The 20,662-nt window shown below is 43.8% G+C and overlaps 1 protein-coding gene across 1 annotated transcript in view; it reads left to right on the forward strand.

Moving 5' to 3' along the window:
• Window positions 1–20,662, forward strand: part of LHCGR (luteinizing hormone/choriogonadotropin receptor) — a 52,960-nt gene that overhangs the window by 23,973 nt on the left and 8,325 nt on the right. Inside the window, exons 5-9 of the mRNA XM_064494505.1 lie at window positions 656–730; window positions 819–896; window positions 11,084–11,152; window positions 16,060–16,134; window positions 19,749–19,934. Coding sequence (XP_064350575.1) covers window positions 656–730; window positions 819–896; window positions 11,084–11,152; window positions 16,060–16,134; window positions 19,749–19,934 — 483 coding nt within the window. The remainder of the gene's footprint in view (window positions 1–655; window positions 731–818; window positions 897–11,083; window positions 11,153–16,059; window positions 16,135–19,748; window positions 19,935–20,662) is intronic.

Raw genomic sequence — 20,662 nt, forward strand, 5'->3', positions numbered from 1 at the left:
TAATAAAATATCCTTTCATTTACTCTATTGCTGAAGCCTCTCTCTTCTTTGAAGGCTAAATAAAAGATGGGAGGAAAGGAAGAGGTGTCTTGAGTAGCTCCAATAACCAAAAGAATGTTGATCTCAGTGAGATACAAGGGAGAACTCCCTGAATCGCGAGGAAGCTAAGTAAAGGGAGATTTTTAATCACGAGGGATAGGGATTTCTCATACAGAGATTAATCCTCCTGAAGTGTTGGAGTTCAAACCTGTTCTAAAGTAAGGGATGCTTTCAAGAACCATCAAGAGCATGGGATCAACTACCAAAAGGAAATGGAATGCAGTACAACAGGAAAAAGCAATTGATGCAACAGGAAAAGACAGGCTGGAAATAGAAACATAAATGGAAAAAGCCTAAAAGTTTGGTCTCAGCCCCTCGATCTCTAAATAGGAGTCATTAGAGCAACTTCTCCCACAGTGTTAGGGGCTTTGAAATTCTGATGACCTTCAACAGCTAAAAGTGTTACTGATAAAGCCAAACTCCAGGGTTTTGAATTTAATGTGAAAAGAATATTGGCAAAGTGCTTTTCTACTGTTTTTTTTAGATTTATTTTATACCTTACTAACTATCACTTTTACTCATTGTGCCTACATCCCCACCCTGCCCCAAATCGCAGAAGCATCTGTAACACAGGCATCCGAAAGCTTCCAGATGTTACGAAGATCTTCTCCTTGGAATTTAATTTCATTCTGTAAGTACCAGACTGATTGCTATGCATAACACTTTCCTATTTGCAGCTAAAATTTGGAAAGTAAATATTTCTCGTTTCATTCCTCAAGGGAAATTTGTGATAACTTACACATTACCACCGTACCAGGAAATGCTTTTCAAGGGATGAATAACGAGTCCGTAACACTGTGAGTAAGCCTGCATATTCAGGCTCTGCCATACAGCCCCTGCTATTCTCACTTCTAGCTTGAGGTGAGCCCTTTCTCGTCTTTTACCATGTTCCTACTCGCCGGTGACATCCTTTTTGACCTAAAATGCCAAGGGTTAAAGGAGTTGTGTGGGACAGCCGCTGGGTCGTATGTTCATATGACAGCCAGCCAACCCATTAAGTTTAAAATTAATCAAATGGGCCCTGAGGATTTACAGTGACCCAATTTCCAACTGATGAAATTGTTCACTACATCAGTGGACTGCTTTGAAGCTGAGAAGAGACAGCCTGGAGGGGAGTGGCTGTCTTGGTTAAGAGAGAGCACAGAAATTTCAAGTTTCAACTGAAAAGAATTCGGGAGGATATTCTCCAAGTAGGTAGAGTAGTTGGTCAACGGACCCTGCTCACTCTCTCGCTCTCTCATTTTTCACCTTCCCCTTGGAACCTGCTCACTTTATTTCTGAAGCAACGTCATCTACGCCCATTCCCTATATCCTTTAACACTTGAAAATAATGTCTCTTTATCTGCCAATTACCCATCAGGTTACCAGGCTCACAGGCCTATCCCTTTCATGTTCTTTCCTAAGGACTTGTTATGTAAAGTATGGTCCATGGACAAGCTATTACAGCATCTTCTGAGAGCTGGTCAGAAATGCAGACTCTCAGGCTCATCCCAGATCCACCAACTTAGAAACTGCATTTTCATAAGATTCCAAGCGATCACATGCCCATTAAAGTTCAAGGGGCATCATATTAAGATAACCTAACTCATTCTCTTCACTGTCCACCTGCTTGACTTCCTTCCTTCTGGGATCCCTGCTATCTTCACATGGGGCACCCTCCTTTGCCCCACCATTCAGAGGCAACGTCCTGGGTACCATGTCTCATTTATATCCAAAGCTCAGTGACTCATCTTCAATTCTGCTCCCCACATCCACATCCCTCTACCTTGTTCTGCTTTGGTTACAGCCCATGGCAGGATTGTGATGAGGCAATAAATGAGCTTAAATGCCCTTAACGAAAGAGAGAACATGCATTAGATGACCCTGAAATGAGGAAGTGGTCATGAAGCAAAAGAAGAGACCAGCTCACAGAGGACTTCTTTTATATAATGGATTCTAGAAATTGGTATCAATGGTGAACTGCATTTGCAATAGTACTTTTACCTTGTGGACGTATAATTCAATACATATAATTGTCATGTGACAAAGCTGTAGCCAATGTAGCCCTGATTCAGAGCATTACAATCAAAAGAATATAGAGCAGCAACCAAAAATAATTTCAAAATAACTCGTATTCTTAACTTGCAAATCTTGAACACCAAAAAAGGATACTTGATCTAGAAAACCTTCTCGAATACCCAAGTCTCTCAACTCCTCCACTTCCGTCACGTACTATAGCTCTTCCAGCTGTTTATAAAGTGTTTCTGACTCACCATTGCATATGGATTTGGAACTACTCACTCATCATGTCCCCTGTCAGAAACAGGGCACTTATAGAGCAAGCACTGAGTGGGGAGGTACTGCACACCTTAGGATTTGTGGTCTTTCCATGTCTTTATTGAGGACACAAAAGACATATAAGATCCATGTCTTTCAGAAGCTTGTAATCTCAATGGGAGAAAACATGACATAATGAAAGAATAATACAAGCCAACAGACATTCACCATGAGAGTGTGTGGTACACAGAAATGAGAAGTCTTGGAGAAGTCCTCTTGGGCTAAAGAAGTCAAAGAGGCTGGATGGAGGAGCTGAGACTTGAGTTAGACCTTGGAGATCATTAACATTTGTATGAGTAAAGGTGATAATGGCAGCAAATATTTATACAGCCCTTATTAAATGCCTCTGCTGCTTTTCAGTACTTTTTTTTTTTAAACTCATTTAAGTCTCACAGCAACCCGATGACGTAGGGACCATCAGCTCCATTTTTAGATGAGGAAACCAAGGCACTGAGAAGTTAAGTAATTTACTCAAGGTCAAGATTTAGACCCAGATGGTCTTCACTCCAGAGTCATGGTCTTAACCATCATGTGGTACCACATACTGAGAAAAGGGGACTAAGTATTCCAAGTGAACATAAGCGAAAGCATGGCTGTGGGAAGGAGGAAAACAGGATGAGGCATATGCATTGGGAGTAAACATCTTGCTTAAAAAATGAGAAATATGTTTAGATAAATGACAAGGGGGAGGAGATTGCAGAGGGTCTTGAATGCAGGGAAAAGGGGATAAAGGCTTAGAAGTAACTCAAAAAAACGTATTAAAGAAAAACCACTCAGTAGAGTAGTCTTTATTTAGAGATCACAAATACCCAAGACTCCCTTCAATTTTGACCTAAATCTAACAATAATCAGGAACCAATAGGTACCCCTCCCAGGTAAATGGACTGTGATGGGAGTGGAGTGGAACAGGACTGAATGAGCAGACAATGTGGAAGAAGATTAATAGGCAAATGAAAGTTGAGATAACCCACTGGGGGCTATGAGCTCATAAGAGGGGGCCACCTTACCAAACCCAAGGAGCAACCAAAGATTTGTTCTTACACATCATGTTTTAGCATCTGTACACAAGCACCGCACACTGTTTCTATTAGGGGCCATTAACTTGCATTAGTTATGGTTTTAAGAAGAATAGTGCCTACCAGCAGGGTGGACTTGCCCCACCGCTGAAGTTAATGAAAAGTGCAGCTCCATTGCTCCTAGAGAGCCTGTGGGGGCGTTATGTGTCCATCCCCCTCCCCACTCACGGCTCTTCCTCTGGAGAAGAGTGATTAGTCATTGCTTGGCCCTTGTTCTCAGCTGAATGGGCCCTTCTGGAAGTGAAGGAGCGCCCCGCTGTAGGAGGGTATTACATTTAAAGAGGAAAGCTTTATTTCCTCAGCTATAAAGTTCAACTCTTTAATTAGAAAATAATGAAAGCAAGCCTCCTCTTCTCATTATTAGCAGTGCTTGAGATTTAGCTTTTGTGGAACCTTTCCTGCCCTCCCCCCACCCAGACCTTTACCAACTGTGAGCTCATTTAATGAAAACAAAACACTTGACTTGATGCTGGAGAAGCTCAGTGGGGCTAATGCTAAAACTATGCATTATGCTCTTATGTCTCTTTATAGCCACTTTGGCTTTTCATTAGATCTCCTCAAGAGGCTACCGTTTTTTTTTTTTAACATTTTTTTTTTGAGTAATAGTCAGTTCACAATGTTGTATCAAATTCCAGTGTAGAGCACAATTTTTCAGTTATACATGAACATACATATATTCATTGTCACATTCTTTTTCGCTGTGAGCTACCACAAGATCTTGTATATATTTCCCCGTGCTATATAGTATAACCTTGTTTATCTAGTCTACATATGCCTGTCAGTATCTACAAATTTCAAACTCCCAGTCTGTCCCTTCTCACCCCCCGCCCCCTTGGCAACCACAAGTTTGTATTCTATGTCTATGAGTCTGTTTCTGTTTTGTATTTATTTATTTATTTATTAGATTCCACATATGAGCGATCTCATATGGTATTTTTTTTTCTCTTTCTGGCTTACTTCACTTAGAATGACATTCTCCAGGGACATCCATGTTGCTGCAAATGGCATTATGTTGTCATTTTTATGGCTGAATAGTATTCCATTGTATAAACATATCACACCTTCTTTATCCAGTCACCTGTTGATGGACATTTAGGCTGTTTCCATGTCTTGGCTATTGTAAATAGTGCTGCTATGAACATTGGGGTGCAGGTTCAAGAGGCTACCTTGAAATGTGCCCCGAGTGTGCAGGATTTGGCCGCACCACCTTTAAAATATTCTAGATGACTGGTCATACCAGTCTCAAAAGGGAGACAACCTGATTCCCATCTGAACTACACACACAGAAGGAAAGGGCACAGCAATTAATTCTCCCAGACCCTTCCGAGAAGGGATGCCTGGCAAAGGATGACAAGCGTCCAGGCTATACCTGTGATGAGCCATAGTAGAGAGACTGCTGGGCACTGACGTAGAAAACCTGGGTTCTAGTCCTGGCTCTGAGTCTAACCGGGCTTAGTCCAGCCCCCCAACCTCAACATGTCTCTATCTCTGTCTATCCAATGGGATTATTAATACCTCCTTGTGCAAATTCAATTCAGTTATATAGTGTCAACTACACTGTACCACCACAATTAAAAACTAATAATATTCAGCAAGCCAGTTGTTTTAGACTATCCCCAAAACATCCTGTCTCATCATCTTTTTTTTTTTAATGGAGGTACTGGGGGTTGAATCCAGGACCTCGTGCATGCCAAGCATGTGCTCTACCACTGAGCTATACCTACCCTGCTCATCATCTGTTTTTAAATATTTTCAATTTTTAAAATTTTCAACTGACAAATGGAATTACTTTCCATTTGTCTTTCCACAGACAAATGGTAGGAACAGCACTACGAACACTCCTATACACTTGAACTAGTTTCACCTACTATTAACAGCCTACCACCACCCTTCACCACCATCTCTGTATGTGTTGGTATATACAGCTCAGTTCCTTTTTGCCAAACCATCTAAAAGAAGTTTACAGGCATCATGATACTTCATACCTCCGTACTTCGGCATGCATCTCCCTAAAACAGAAACTTTCTACATAACTACAACACCATTAACCTAAAAAAAATCATGAATTTAATGATATCATCCAACCTACAGTCTATATCCAAGTGAAATTGTCTTTTACAGATTTTTTTTAACTCAGAATTCAACCAAAGTTTATACTTTGCATTTTTGCTGTTATGTCCTTTAGTTCTCCCAACCTCACCTCCCATCCCCACCTACTGAGAACTGGCCCCCTGCCTTCCTCTGTTCTATGTGACACTAATTCCTTTGAAGGGCCCAGATCAGTTGTCCAGACTCATCTGACTGTACTGTCATGATTAGATTCAGGTCAACATTTCCACAAGAACACTGCAAAGGGGAAGTTATATGCATCAAACCAGGAGGCACATAATGCCATGCTGTGCCACTTCTTGGCCATTTGGTTAAGGTGATGACTGCCACACTTCTTCACTCTAAGGGCACATTCTTCCCTTTGTCATAAATAAGTAAACCATGGTGGAATACTTTGAGTTCGCGTGAACCTAGTAGGCCAACGACCTTTCCTCCAGTAGTTTCCGCATCCGTTCATTATTCAGTTACTACAGAGAGTTCCAAAATGGTAGTTTTAAATGTATCATTCCTCTACATTTATCAGCCAGCACTCTTCTGTAAAAATGAGGTTTCCTTTTTTTCTCTCGTGCTGTCTCTCTCTTTTTAAGTATCACTATGAAATACGAAGTTTTCAAAAATTATATTCAATATATTATACTCCATTGCTGTCATTATTCTTTTGGATGCCTGTCACCTTTTTATTATTGCATATGGTAAGTTGACATGAAATTGGCTGTGGTGGAGGGAAACATAAAAACTCAGTACTGCTGAAAGGCAAGAGGCATGCTCGTATCAGGGAGAGGGATCTCAGGCTGTAGAGACTGGGAGCCCCACAGCAATGGGCAACTTCTAACCAACATCCTAGGGTCATGGCAGCATACAGCAGTAACAGCTACCCATAAAGAACTGTCTTCAGACATGAGGTATTGTTCAGATACAAAAGGACCTCAGCAAAGTACTGCATGGAGAAGAAAGTGGTGATTTTAGGATCCCTCTTCTTTGGGATGATGTTGGTAGAGTCATTTGATAAAAATTTGCTTAAAGATACAGTACCACTGGGCATATTTTCTAAAATAGGATGCTTTCCCCTTCAGTAACAAATGTTACTAGTTCTGCAAGGTCTAACTCAAGTCTCAGCTCCACCATGCAGCCTCCTCTGACTTCTCCAGCCCAAGAGGACTTCTCCAAGACTTCTCATTTCCATGTACCACACACTCACAGTGACTGTCTAATGGCTTGTGTTATTCTTTCATTCTTTCATGTTTTCACCCAGTGAGATTATGAGTCTCTCAAGAACATAGATCTTGTATGTCTTTTGTGTCCTTAATAAAGACTTGGGAAGATCCCAAATCCTAAGGCGTGCAGCACCTCCCCACTCCATGGGCCACTTTTTGAGACCCTGAGGATCTGCAAACCTAAATTAGGCTTTCTTCTTTGAAATCATCCAAAAACAAGGTGCCTACATGATCCAAGAGGGAACTCTGGCAGAATGTCTAATACTGCTAATATAACCCCGGAAGTGCTTTCAGACCCCCAGGAATATTTGGAGTTTGTTATAAGGCAGCATTCAGAATTAGAGTGTCATCTGTGATTAAGTTCTAAAGTCTGAATCTTATTTTGAATAAAAAGGTGCCATTCTTTCTGAGTCACAATTTCTGACATTTGAATAGAGAATCCAGACAATGCTTTAAAGTAAGATACAGCTATTGTAATAGAGGTGAGGGGAAAATTCATTTCTCCACCTGTGACAGCATCCTCAAGGCAAGGAAGTCCTCTTCATTTAATTCTGACACCACAGTGTTTTGGGGAAAAGCCATCTGAAGTGACTCTCCAGATGTTCTGAAGGGCATTTAAAGCATTGTGCAGGCCCGACAGCAGGAAGTCTCCCACTCACATCTGTAATTTCTCCAAAGTAAGAAAGCCACTCTTTTTAATCAAAACAAGGCAGCACATTCTATTGTGTGTGACTGTTAAGAACAGAGCCGAAGAGCAGCAGCTGAAAAGGAATCAGTAAGCTGCATTCTTTGGAAAGTTGGGACAAGCAGGACCTAGGTTATTAAAAAAAAAAAAAAAGACATGAAAAGTATCCAAAGGCAGAAATGTTGATGGTGCCAGAATAAACCAAAGGTGGTTGAGAATACCTGGAAATGGAGTATGTTTGGGGCAGCCCAGGCCTACTGACCTGCTCCAACCAGGAGAAGAAAGGCCCCTACCTCAGTAGCGGAGAATGACAGTTCAGTTAAACAGGTCACTGCATTTCATGGGCATCCATCCAAAGCATGGAAAGGGAGATCTTTCCCTCTGTTCTGGCCAGAGAGCTGGAAGCCACTGTTAACCATAATAATAATCACAGGAGCAACACATTTAACATTCACTTTGTTCCAGAACCTATTTCTAAGTGTTTAGTGTATACGTACTATTTCAATCCTTACAACAAACAGCCTTTTGAGGGCAAGACTGTTATCATCCCTGTTTTCAGATTAGGGAATTGAGACACAGAGAAGTTAAATAGCTTGCAGAAAGTAACTCAGCTCATAAGTAGAGGAGCTGGGATTCAAGGTTAGGCAGTTAGACTCAGGACTTGCAGACTTCACCATGAGGCTGTAGTTAGAGCAATGGCATCGTAAGCCCCACAGAAAAAGTATAAAATCCTAATATGCACCAAAGGTAGGATCAGGGTATCTCATAACAGTGATGGGGAAAGGGCATCCAGACAAGTACTGGCAGCAGAGTGGGAGCTACTTTTCCTATACATGTAGTACCACCACTTAGAAGGTAGAGAAAGCAGTAAGAGGACCAGAATCTGGACTCAGTTCTGCCCAGCAGACCATCTGACTTGCACTGTGGAAATGATGAGAGCCGCATCATCCTATGATACATGTTAGGGCGAGGGATCCCAAAGTGGCATGCCCGAAGCTCACTGGGAGAGCTTGTCATAACAGTGTATATTCCTCAGTATCACAGCCAGATTCTGGTTCTGTAAGTCTGCAGTGCATGTGGTCAGTAGGCCTGGGTCTGCATTTTTGGCCAGCAGCTCCAGAAGATTCTGATTCAGTGGATGGAGAAGAATAATTTGACAAACACTGGCCTAGACTCTAAGAAATCTACCTTCAAAGAGGTTTAGAGGAAAGACCAGTGTGATTTCTTCATCTAAAAGAGATTACTATAAAGGACTGCAAACCTCCCAAATGACAAGAGACTGCCAAAGAATAATATTCTAAGTGTAAAATAAAAAGAGAATTCCAGTGGGAGTGTGCTGAGAAGGCAAAAATGTTGTATGTAATTCCACAGACAACAGAGATAAACCAAGTGCCTTCCCCTCCAGATTCTACGATATAAATGAGGAAAGTAAACTACTGAAAAATGGCATCCACTAATCTGTCACAGGATACAGTAAAGAGCTCATGTGTGATGCTGTAAACCCGGAAGAATTACAGAAGGAAGCACAGGAAAACAGGGGCAGCCAGAGAAGGTTCTTACTCCACTGGAAGGGCAAGGCCTTGGCTCCCCAGCCTGCGGACTGAGCTTGTGCTAGACAGTAAGCATCATGAGAGATCCGGAGCTTTACAAGATGAATTAAATATGCTCTCTGCTCTCTCTGAATTCAGTCTAATAAGGAGACTTAGAAGCTATTTTGTAATCTCTATATTTCCTGAATTTCAGGGTTCCAGTCTCATGCTTCAACACTGAGTCCCACTTATGTTTCTGTTTACACTGGCTTGTCTCAGGTGTGCATTTATGGAAAGAGATGCCCCCCTGACACACACACACACACACACATACTACATACATACATATTACACACATAGACATATAACGAAATTTAATCCCCTGCTTGTTCTATTTAACAAAGGCTAGAGAACCCGTGTGGACAGCAGCCACCTGGAGGAGGAGCAGGTGGAGACAGTGTCTAAACTGCTTCTCAAGTCACAGCCCCCAGCCTGTTCCTGACATGGCCATGCAGCTGTCAGCAACCCTGCAAAGGGAAGCCAGCATCTTGGCAGATGTAGAAGCTTAATTTTATATCATACCACAGCCCATTCTCACCTGAGTCTTGTATCATTGTTCATGCAGAACTTATAGAAATATTTCTATTTGAGACGGTAGCTTTCAAATTTGCTTGACCATGATTTACAGTAAGAAATTCATTATATATATATATATATATATATATATATATATATATATATATATATATATCAATTTGTTCATGTAATTCATTTAAAACAGATTTATTATAATCCTCCCAGGTGCCAGGCAGTATTCCAGATGCAGAGGATTTTGTAATGAACAGAACGGTTTGAAATCCTTGCTCTCATGAAGTGTCCATTCTGCTGGGGGAGGTAGACAATATATGGTTCAGATGGTGATAAAGGAAATCAGAGGAGAGAGACAGAGAATGCGGAATGTTGGGATGGTAGATTAAATAGGGCAGCCAGGAAAGGCCACACCGAGAACATGACATTGAACATAACTCTACAGGAGGAGGAAGAGGGGCCATGTGGATATGGCAGGGCAGAAAAGTAAAACCAAGCAGCAAAACTGATGTGCTAGAAGCAGCCCCAGATGAAGAGTGCTCTGGTCTCACTTCTGCCTGCTGGGGACTTTAGACAAGTCACTTTCTTCTCTGAGCCTATTTCCTTCTTTGTAAAATGAAGGGGTGCCACTTGAGCCTCTCCAAGCTCTTTTCTGGCTCTAACATCTCCCAGCACCTGAGTTCTAAGGAGTGTCTTATGACTTATTCTGGGCAGACATATATGTATATACATATACATACACTCACATGTATATAACATACAAAAATGGTGGAACAAAACTTCATAAACAGTACTAACCTGACTACCTGCAACATACTCTAATATTTTCCATTTTGCTCTATTCTGTTTCATCTCTTTTTTTTTTTAAATTGCTGACTGTATCCAACTAAATTGATTTGACTATCCACATAATGGATCTTGAATAACTGTTTACAGACATTGGAATCTTCTTGGTTGTGGAACAAAACATGACATCAGCACAACCACATATTCATCCAAGCAAAAGAAATGCTACCTCAGTACTGGAGCCTTCCTCCGCCCTCAGCTTTCAGCAATGTGGGGAGCCCGTCCACCCACACAGGCCTGTGGAACCAGAGGCAAGACTTGAGCATTACCCTCAAATCCCAGTTCTACCAGTCTTCTTTGACCTCAAGCAAGCTACACAACTACACTAAGGCTTAGGTATAATGGAAATGAAGGTGAAGATTAAATCATAAAATATATGTAGGATGGCTGATCAACATCTGGCACTTAATAAACACTTAACAAATCAGCGGCGGTCCTGGCAGTGGCGGTGCAAGCAAACTACTGCTAGAAAAGTCTCATCTTACCAGGCCCTTGGAATCTAAAATGCTAGAGAAACATTGTAAATGCCAGTAATTATCTTAGTAATAAATGTCACAGAAGGAAGAATGTGATTCAAACTATGTTTCTTTCGCTCCTGAACCTTCTCTCCTCCCTCTTCAGCAAACTATATGGAAATGGATTTGAAGAAATACAAAGCCATGCGTTCAACGGGACGACGCTGATTTCCCTGTAAGTATGTGTTTCTTTCCCCAGCTCATGAATAAAAATGAAATATTACTCTGGCTACCAGATAACATTTAATCTTCAGCAACTAACTCAGGACAAAAATAAACTTTCAAGTGGCTGGTCCTCAGTGTTTCACGCATGTTACTAGGCAACTGGCTGGCTGGAAACCCCAGAGCACCCTGATTTCAAAGACAGATGCAGCCTAGATACATTGAAGTTGACAGTTTGCTGAAATATTCAACACCCTACTTTAGGCTCCTTCATCTCACAGCCTCCCTCTCTAGTCCCCGTGCTCAGGTCGATGGTGTGTTAGAGGCAGCACAATTTCAGGAAACAATTCTTTCTCCTGGCCCCAGTGCAGAGAAATTGGATAATGCCATTTACCAGCCTAATCAGCCTCAGTGGGCCCACATAAAATCCTGTCTCCCTGCTGCTGGAGAGGGTGCTAGGGAGGATGGGTAAGGGGTTCACTTTCCACAAGGTGAGAGAGCTTTGCATTTTCACCACTCCCTATCCTAGTCCCAAGTGTTAATAGCCTTCCACCCTAGGAAAGCATCCCTACTGTCTCCTTCATGGTTCTCAACCTCTCTTTGTTTCCATGGCTCCTTTTCTAAAACAGTGGCTCATTCACAAAGCTTGCAGGGCTGTGGCTGTTGGAATCATAAGGGGTACAGGTAAGGTGATGGTCATCCTACAGTTGTGCCAAATAAAAACTAAGAGCAGGTAGAAGGTTCAACTAAAGCCAGAGTTAAGGAAAACAAACAAATGAAAAGGCTTTTGCAGAAAATAAGTCATATGTATGAACCAGGGTCTACAGCAGTGCTTCTTTAACATTCATAAAAATAACATAGAGATTGTTAAAACACAGAGTCCCAGGCCCCATCACCAAACATTGTAATTCAGTAGGTCTAGGGGAGGGCCTGAGAATTTGAAATCTAACAAGCTCCCAGGAGATGCCGATGCTGCCAGTCTGAAGTTGAACAGCTAAGTCTATACAATATACTATTCATTTTACCTATAGATACTAACCATAGCTCCTGTTATATTGATACCATATTATATAGCGTGGTGGCTTAGAGAACAGCTCTAAACAGTCACTAACTGGGACCCAAACTCCAATCCCACGATTTATCAACTTGACCTTGAGTAAGTTACTTAACCTGTCTAGGCCACAGTGTTTCCATCCATAAAATGGAGCCACTAATAGGCTTGTGTTGACGATCCCCCCACCAAATGCAATGGTATGTTTTCTGTCCTCAGTATTTAGCATAGTGCCTGGCATAGAATAGGTGCCAATTATTAATTATTTATCCTATTACCTAGTTAAGTCATCATGAATGAATGAATAATTAAATAAGGTTTGATTTTTATCCTCTTAGCACAGGTCTGACACATACTAAGTGCTCAAGAAATGATAGCTTTTTAACAACTTGTCCTTCATGGAGTGGACTTTCCCTCATTTTCTTGACTTGAATGTAAGGCAGGGCTCACTCTGCCCAATTGAATCTGTTCCTGCCAAATTAAAACCAGAGGCTTATCCTCTCCCGGCCCAGTACTCTCAGATGCCTCATTCTGTTATTCACTCAACAAGGTTTGCCAGGCCTCAGCTGTGTTTGAAGGAACATGCTATCTTTTGAGGAGAAATGAAGATGAATAAGCCCTGGTGTTTGCCCTGCAGAAGCTTACAGCCTAGGAAGAAACATCTCCATATGGTAGATAAACTATACACTCAATAGTTGCTGAAACAGAAGGCAAAGCATGATGTCCGCTGTGAGAGAGATAAAGTCCTCTAGGATTTCAAAGGCAGACGAGAAGGAAATTAGAGAAGCCTCATGAGAGAGATAGGCTTTGAGCTGGGCCTAACTTGGACAAGCAAAAGATGGAAGGAAAATGCATTCTGGGCAGAGGACAAGAACAGCCCAGAGGAGGAACCAGGAGATGTGTTCACAGACCAGCAAATAGTACATTGTAAAAAGTTTTAGATGTGGATTAGGGACAAAGCAGGAAGAATTTGATGCTAGAGTAAAGAATTTGGAACTCCCCTGTAGAGAATGAGCTGTTAGTTCTGGATTGGAAATGTGAGAGGGGTGCTTAAAGAAGGTTGGTTCATGGGTTAACAGGGAGGACAGAGGGTCAGAAGGGGCAGTCAGAGATAGATGCGTGGGAGTCAGAATTATGTGAAGAGAGGGGTAGCTGAAGTCCTTTGTGGCTGACATCACCTGGACAAGGAGGAAAAATAAGAGGATTAAATATAAAATTGGGGGAAAATAAGACACAAGGCAAAGAAGCCAGAGCAGAAGCAGAGGTGAGGGGATGAGCAGCATAGTACATCTTTGGGAGGTCAGTGAAAGCAGGGCAGGAGGGAGGTCCTCGGTCAGCAGGGTCCCAACCGCCTTAGAGACGCCAAAATGGATGTGGACTTAGAAAAGTCCCATTAGTCAAGATTCTGTATTCTCCACCCCTCGTTGTTGCAAGAAAGAGGAAACCAAGAACACAAATCAGTTTCATTCATTTATTCATTCAACAAACATTTACTGAGCATCACCAACATATCAGGCACTGTATTAAGTGCGGGGTCTGCAATGATACAGTGGAAACAGTCCCTGCCCTCATGAAGTTTCCATTCTAGCAGAAGAGATAGACAAAAAGACAAGTTAATAAATGAAATTATTACAGGTAGTAAGACATACTAGGAAGGAAATAACCCATCACTGAGGTCTGAGAGTACAGGGGGTGACTGACTCTAGGTCAGGTGCTCAGGAACGTCATCACTAAGGATATGATGTTAGGCTGAGCCTAGAAGACGACAAGGAGTCAGCACTGGCAATCACGAGAGAAAGCGCATTACAGGAAGAGGGAGCAGCATGTGCAAAGGACCAGAATTGGGAAAGAAAAGAAGTCATTAAGCTCCAGGAATTGAGACGAGGCCAGAGGAAGACTGGATGATGTAGCAGGAGCAAGTTGAGCAGGACAGAGTTCTGAACTAGGAAGGAGTCTGAATTCTCTTTTTAGGGCAGTAAGACCCTCTGAAGGCCTGAGCAGGGCAGGCAGATTAGTTTCAAAACTGTTAAGTAGTATTTTCAAACTATACAATCCAATCCTGTTTCTGACACCTTCCTGATACAAGCTGTTCAGAACAATGACACCAAAGCCCTACAAAGTCCTCAAATACACTACTTACTAAGGCAGGATAGGGTGGTTACCCTCAGACACCTCCAGGGAGTCTGAGAGTCCGTCCCTACCATTCCCAGCCTTGGCTGGAGTTTGGGGATCCTCCCACTGCACTTCAAAGGCCATCCTGCCTTTGCATCTCATACCTAGAAGGCCATGTCCCTTGAGAAATTTCTGAAAAGCGACCCCCAGAAAAGTGTGGTAGATTAATCTGAGCTATTTTTGACCAAGTTACATAATGCAGTTATCATTATACAGAAAGATCCGAGTTTTAATAAAACATGTGAATTGCTGTCATAAAATTTGAACAATTAATTTGACCTGGCTGACATGAGGATTATTTGCCCACAGAACCTGGTTTTAATGATTTATGACCATAACTGAACATAATTAAAATTAACCAAATCAGGAAGAAGAGCCATGGCGGTTTGGGAAGGAATTTTCTTTTGATTCAGATTTTCAATAGCAATTGACTCTGACAACCTCATGTCTTTGAAGGTGGAAATATACCCAGGGGATGGGATGATGTGAGACTGACGGGTGCATTGTGATGAAAGGGCTGAGGCTTCCCAAGGAAAACGCTTAGCATGTGGAAAACAGCCACCAAGGGACTAAGATTAGGGACCTTGGCAGTTTTTAAATGGCAGGCGTGATGTGGAGACTTGCAGAAAAAGATGATGAGGAAGATGTAAAGCCATGAGATGAGCCAGGTAATTACCAAGGATCCTGCCAGGGATAGGGGAGCGGGTGCAGGTGGTTTTACTCTGCATGTGGTGGTGCAGAAGAATCATGTCGCACGGTGGGTGTCCACTGTGCCCACTGTCCAGGCTTTTCCTGGACAGGGTTTTCTTTGAGATGCTGCCCTTCCCTTGTAGGAAGAAAGTGATCAACAGTAAGCTGGCAAGTCTGAGCCCAGGGACTCCTCTCCCGGCTCCCTTGTCCACCCAGAGAAAGGCCTGTGCTTGGAGACACCAGTGCCAGGGCCCAGACACTGCTCAACAGGGCCAGGCTGAGCTGGTCCTGAGCAGTTCACCCTAAGCTGTCTTGAATTAAAGGGAACAGAAGTTGCCATAGCAGCTTTTGGCTTCCACAGCCTTAAGATCAGTGGCCCTCTACCTTTTTGTTTCTACAACATGCACACCTGGTGATGATCATGCACATGCACAGACCTGTGGGGCACCCGGGTTCCAGGGCAGTTTTCTATACAGGCTGTCCTTCCTCCCCTGCTGAAAGAGAGTCCCATTAAGGATGAAAGGGATAGCTTTGAATGGACCCTACTTTTCTTTTTAAGTAAAGAATTTGCAAACTTCAGTATATTACTATTAACAAACACTGAGATCACCAAGGTCACAGAGGCTGAGAGCCTGACACCGAGCGGGCTGCACTTCCACCCTTCAGCCTTGAACACTGGAGCAGCATTTTCTTTCCCACCCAGCTGCCCGGTAGTAAACGTGCAAAACTCCATGATGGGAGTGGGAAGGACTTTCCCTTGTAGGACAGAGGGTTCCACTGAGTGAGGGGAAAATTGCAGAGAAAAGGTGGAGCCAAACACACCAGTGATTTCACAGTTTTACCAAGGACAAGAAATGCCTTTTCTGCATTTCACCCACAGCCTCCCACCTTGTCCCCTCAATCCCTGAGCACCATGCACATGGGCTGCTCCAAACGTATACGTGCACAGCTATGGTTGTTGACTCATGAGCTGCAAACTCCACTAAGGACACTGTCCTTCCCCACAGGGAGCTGAAGGAAAATGCACACCTGGAGAAGATGCATAATGAAGCCTTCCAGGGGGCCACAGGGCCTAGCATCTTGTGAGTACAGGGGTGCTGCCTCTCCTCCCTGCCTCCCTGCCCAGAGCACCCCAACAGCCCTGCTTAGGGTTTCCAGCCACATCGTCCCCAGTCTGGTTTGTGGGGAATCAGCCTCTGCATGTGAAAGGGTTACACCCACCACCAATGGGGGGGGGGGGGAGGGCAGCAAATTTGTTATCTCGTAGTTCCAGAGGCTAGGAGTCTGAAATAAGGGCATTGGCAAGGTTGGTCCCTTCTGAGGGCTGTGAGGGATGGATCCGTTCCAGGCCTTGCTCGTTGCTCCTGCTTGTGGCAGCACAACTCCAGTCCTCACATGGCATTCTGTGTGTGTGTCTGTCCATATCCAAATTTCCTCCTTTTTATAAGGATACCGGTCCATCCCAATGATCTCGTTTTAACTTGATTACTCTGTAAAGATCCTGTTTCCAAATAAGGTCACATTTTGTGGTACTAGGCGTTAGGACTTCAACGTACGAATTTTGGGGAGACATGGTTCAACCAGCATCAAACATGGAGGGCCCTCTCACGTGCTGGCAGGGTGGGTGGGTGTCCCCCCCAGCACCTACTCGTGGGTACAGCTGTGTGTGGTGCTATGGTCAGGCTCACTGAGGGTGAAAGGAGTGGAGCCACATTCCCTCAGTTAAGGGGAGTTTTGTGTAAGGACACGTGGGAAAATTAAGACGGACAGGAAATGGAATCAGTGGTTTCCTCACAACGCCTTGGGAAGCCGGAAACATTCTCCAGGAAACAACCACAGCTGCAGTCAGGCTTCAGGGGGAAATGGGACAGGGCTCCAGACACTCCACAGCCCCAGCCTCATCGCCCTCTCCACAGAGGTGCTGGCCCATCCCTCCCTGCTCTGCTGCACTAGTACTAGTGCCCTCAGCCAGCACTGACTGAACAGGCCTGCTGACCAGGCCCCAAGCTGGAGAGACCGGTCCCCGCCCGTAAAGAGATAACAATCACGTAGGGGAAACAACACTAATCAGGAAAGTAATCCACAGGCATGTGATTTGTAAGTGAGAAAAGTACTAGAAAGATGGTGAGCAGTGTTGCCCAGTTCATTTGTTGGTTTACTCACTCTTTCACTGATTTGTCCAATAACTGTAAGTCCACACTATGTGGCAGGCACTGGATTAGGCATCAGAGAAACAGCAGAGAGTAAGAGAAGACAAATGCCCGTGCCTTCGCAGAGTCGGGGAGACAGACCAGGATCAAAGGAGTGAAGAAAACACGCAGAAGGCCAGATGGTGCTGGCCGTGCGGGAGGAAAACGCAGGTGGCTGGGCAAACAGGGTTCTAGGGAGGGGGCGTTACCACTTCAAGGAGATGGTCAGGGAAGACTGTCCTGGAAAAGTGTTACTTAGGCAAATACCTGAAAGGAGTGAGGGAGCAAGTTACATGTATCTGCAGAAAGAGCATTCCGGATGGAGAGAACTGAGTGGGAACTTGCCGTGTTGGCAGAACAGAAAGGAGGCCAGTATGGCAGAGTGAGCCAAGATGAGGGCCCTAGAACAGAAGGACAGAGGGGGGCCAGAGGCAGGTCAGGAGGCCTCGTGGCTACTGTAAGGACCTCACCTGTTCTCTGAGCGAGAGGAGGCGGCGTTAGCGCTTTGATCAGGGGAAGGAATGAACTGACCCACTCTTTATGTCTTCACTCCTGCCAGTATCAACTCACGATTCTGTCTACTTTCTATCTCCCACCATTATAAACCCCAAAGTCTGTCTACTTCCGGCCTCTGCCCCATCAACTCCTGACTTCATCTACTTCCCAGCTCCTGTCACCATCCATTCTGACACTGTCTACTCATTCCCTGCCGCCATCAACCCGGATTCTGTCTACATCCTAACCCCTGCCGCTCAAACTCCTGACCCTCTCCACTTTCTAACTCCTGTCCTTATCAACCCTAACTCTTCTCTCGTCTCCACTCAGCTGCAGGACGGCTACTTACTCATGGCTCCCACAACCTCATGGCTCCTGCCCATTGCTTTCTCTGCTGTCTCTCAGCTTCTGCCACCTGACCCTAGGAGTGGGGGTCCCTGTCTCTATGTCTCATATTCAAAGTACATCAGACTCAGAATATTACATGTAGCACACTCTGTAGGCAGACTTCTTACAGCAAACTGGCCACCAACTTGGGCACTTAGCAGCTAAAGAGAATTGCCTTTGGTCAGACACAAGAACGAGTTAGTGTGGTTGTAAGACACCCTGCACGACAGTCTTTTCCTGAAAAGCTGTTTGGTCTACCTGCTGAGAAAAGACTGAGCACTGTGGGCATCCACACTGTCTTGTCCAAAACAGTGGGACCAGACCTAAGTCTCTTACCTCCAAGTAACTATTCTCACCGTACTTAATGGTTTAAGTGGTGTCTGTAAGTGTTCCTTCCACCCACACCCCCAAAATAGCTCCCCCTCTCTTCTCTCAGTGAGACTGAAAATCTATCATCAGAGATTCACTCCTTTGTAATGAAACCTGGCCATTTCTAGAACCCTAATTTAATATATATTACCCCCCCAAAAAAAATAAAAATAAAAACAGAAACAAAAAAAACACCAGGCCTGCAAAGAATCATGTGCTCAATCCCTAACACATCTAGGATAATAACTTGTAAAGTAGAATGAGAACAGTGATTTCCTAAAACAGTAAGGACACAAAAGCAGTATGTCTGCAGTCCCCGAGGCAAATTCTGCCACCTTGATTATTCCACCAAGGGCTTACACTTGTCATCACTCCATGTTGTCGAGTCCATCTGTCCATCAATCACCTGCTGACCACCCCCAACAATGTGCTGGGCGCTGAGTATTGGGGCGGTTTGCTGGGTGTGGGGAGGCTGTACAGCTGTACAGTTTCATGAGGGATCAGCAGCAGCCCTAAGATGGCAGTATTTTAAAATTCCCTGTGATCTTTCCCCTCACATTTAACTTGTTTGGGGGCTTTCTTGGACACTGCTTCATGTCTACAAAAGCTGAGGGGTCCAGGACCTTGTCTGTAAGGCCTGGGCTTTCCACACAGTTCTGCTTGCGCGGCCAGGAGCCTGTTTGCTTTGGGCAGATGAATCCAGCTTGCCTTTAGAGAAGGCAGATGATGGCTAATGCCACACAGTGGCTCTTAATAGCGTAGCCAGCCTATGCTTCATGAAACCCTACCCTGCCGGGCGTGATCAATCAAAGACCGAGGCATCTGAGGCCCTAAATATTTCCCCCTGGGGCAGAGCACAAAAGCTGATGTAACTGCCTGTGCCTGCGGTCTCAGAAAGCAAGTGGTTGTTTCACTTCTGCTACACGGAGAGAGGGAGAGGGAGGGAGAGAGCAGGAGAAAGGAATCAGGAGAGGGGAGAGAGAATGCGAATGGGACGAACGCGTGGCAGGTGCAAGGAGCGACACCCAGCCTTGAAAAGAATATTGGGGAGCACATGAGAAAACAACACAACACGGCTTTTTTGAATGCAGATCTTAATGAGAGTAACTGACACAGAATTAAGGGGAAGGCGAGATGGAGAAAAGATTCCTCAGAACCCGGAATGACACTGTCATTGAGAGGAAGTTTCCGTCTATGAATCAAATATATTAAATAAACAAACAAATAAATAAGCCTTTCTCCCTTTTATTTTTCAGGGATATTTCTTCCACTAAACTGCAGGCCCTGCCTAGCTATGGGTTGGAATCCATTCAGACGCTAATTGCCACATCATCCTATTCTCTGAAAAAACTGCCATCTAGAGAAAAATTTACCAGTCTCCTGGATGCCACATTGACGTACCCCAGCCACTGCTGTGCTTTCAGAAACTTGCCAACAAAAGAGTAAGTGAAAAAACAAAGGTAGAGCTTGCCAAGCTGTGGCAAAAAAAAAAAAAAAAACACAACTCAGATTTCAAAATACTCAACTGGTCGATGGCTCCCTGCCCCTTCACTCCCTGCCTTCGAGGCCAACTCCATAGTCCTGGGGTCACGTTCAGATAGACAAGAAGAAAATGAACTGTCCTGTTTCCTCTTGAAACCTGATTCCAAATAGTCAATTCACCCTGCAGCTAGAAGACCTTTGTAGCTTATTCTGAGCTAACTGAATTACAGCCTTAAATAAGGCTATAATTGCAGCTGCAAAATGGAGTACAAAACTGGCAACTCAAAGACCAACTAGCTCTAATCCTTATCAGAGAAGTGGGAGCAGTAGGTTCAATAGGGTAAATTTCACCTAATGTCTTAATCCTTAGGTTTTTTTTTTTTAATGGACACAAAACACTATAGAAGGTTTTGTTTCTTTAAGCTATTTCTCTCCCAGCTGAGGACTATCTTCTGTCACAGAACAGAATCCTACCTTCCTAAGGATTAGCTTAGTGTGGGAACAGAAAAGGCAGAGGCTCCTGGCTGGTTTGTGTCCAGTGTGGGGCACCTTATTGATTCAACTAATTAATGCCAATCCAGAATGGAGTGGCAGAGAGTGCAGGATTTCATTCTTTCCTTAAAGCATTGTTTTCCAGATTTTTTTGAGTGTGATGCACACCAAGAAATACCGTTTTTACATTGTAACC

This window comes from Camelus dromedarius, chromosome 15 (genome assembly GCF_036321535.1).
Source record: "Camelus dromedarius isolate mCamDro1 chromosome 15, mCamDro1.pat, whole genome shotgun sequence".
Classification (NCBI taxonomy): Eukaryota; Metazoa; Chordata; class Mammalia; order Artiodactyla; family Camelidae; genus Camelus; species Camelus dromedarius.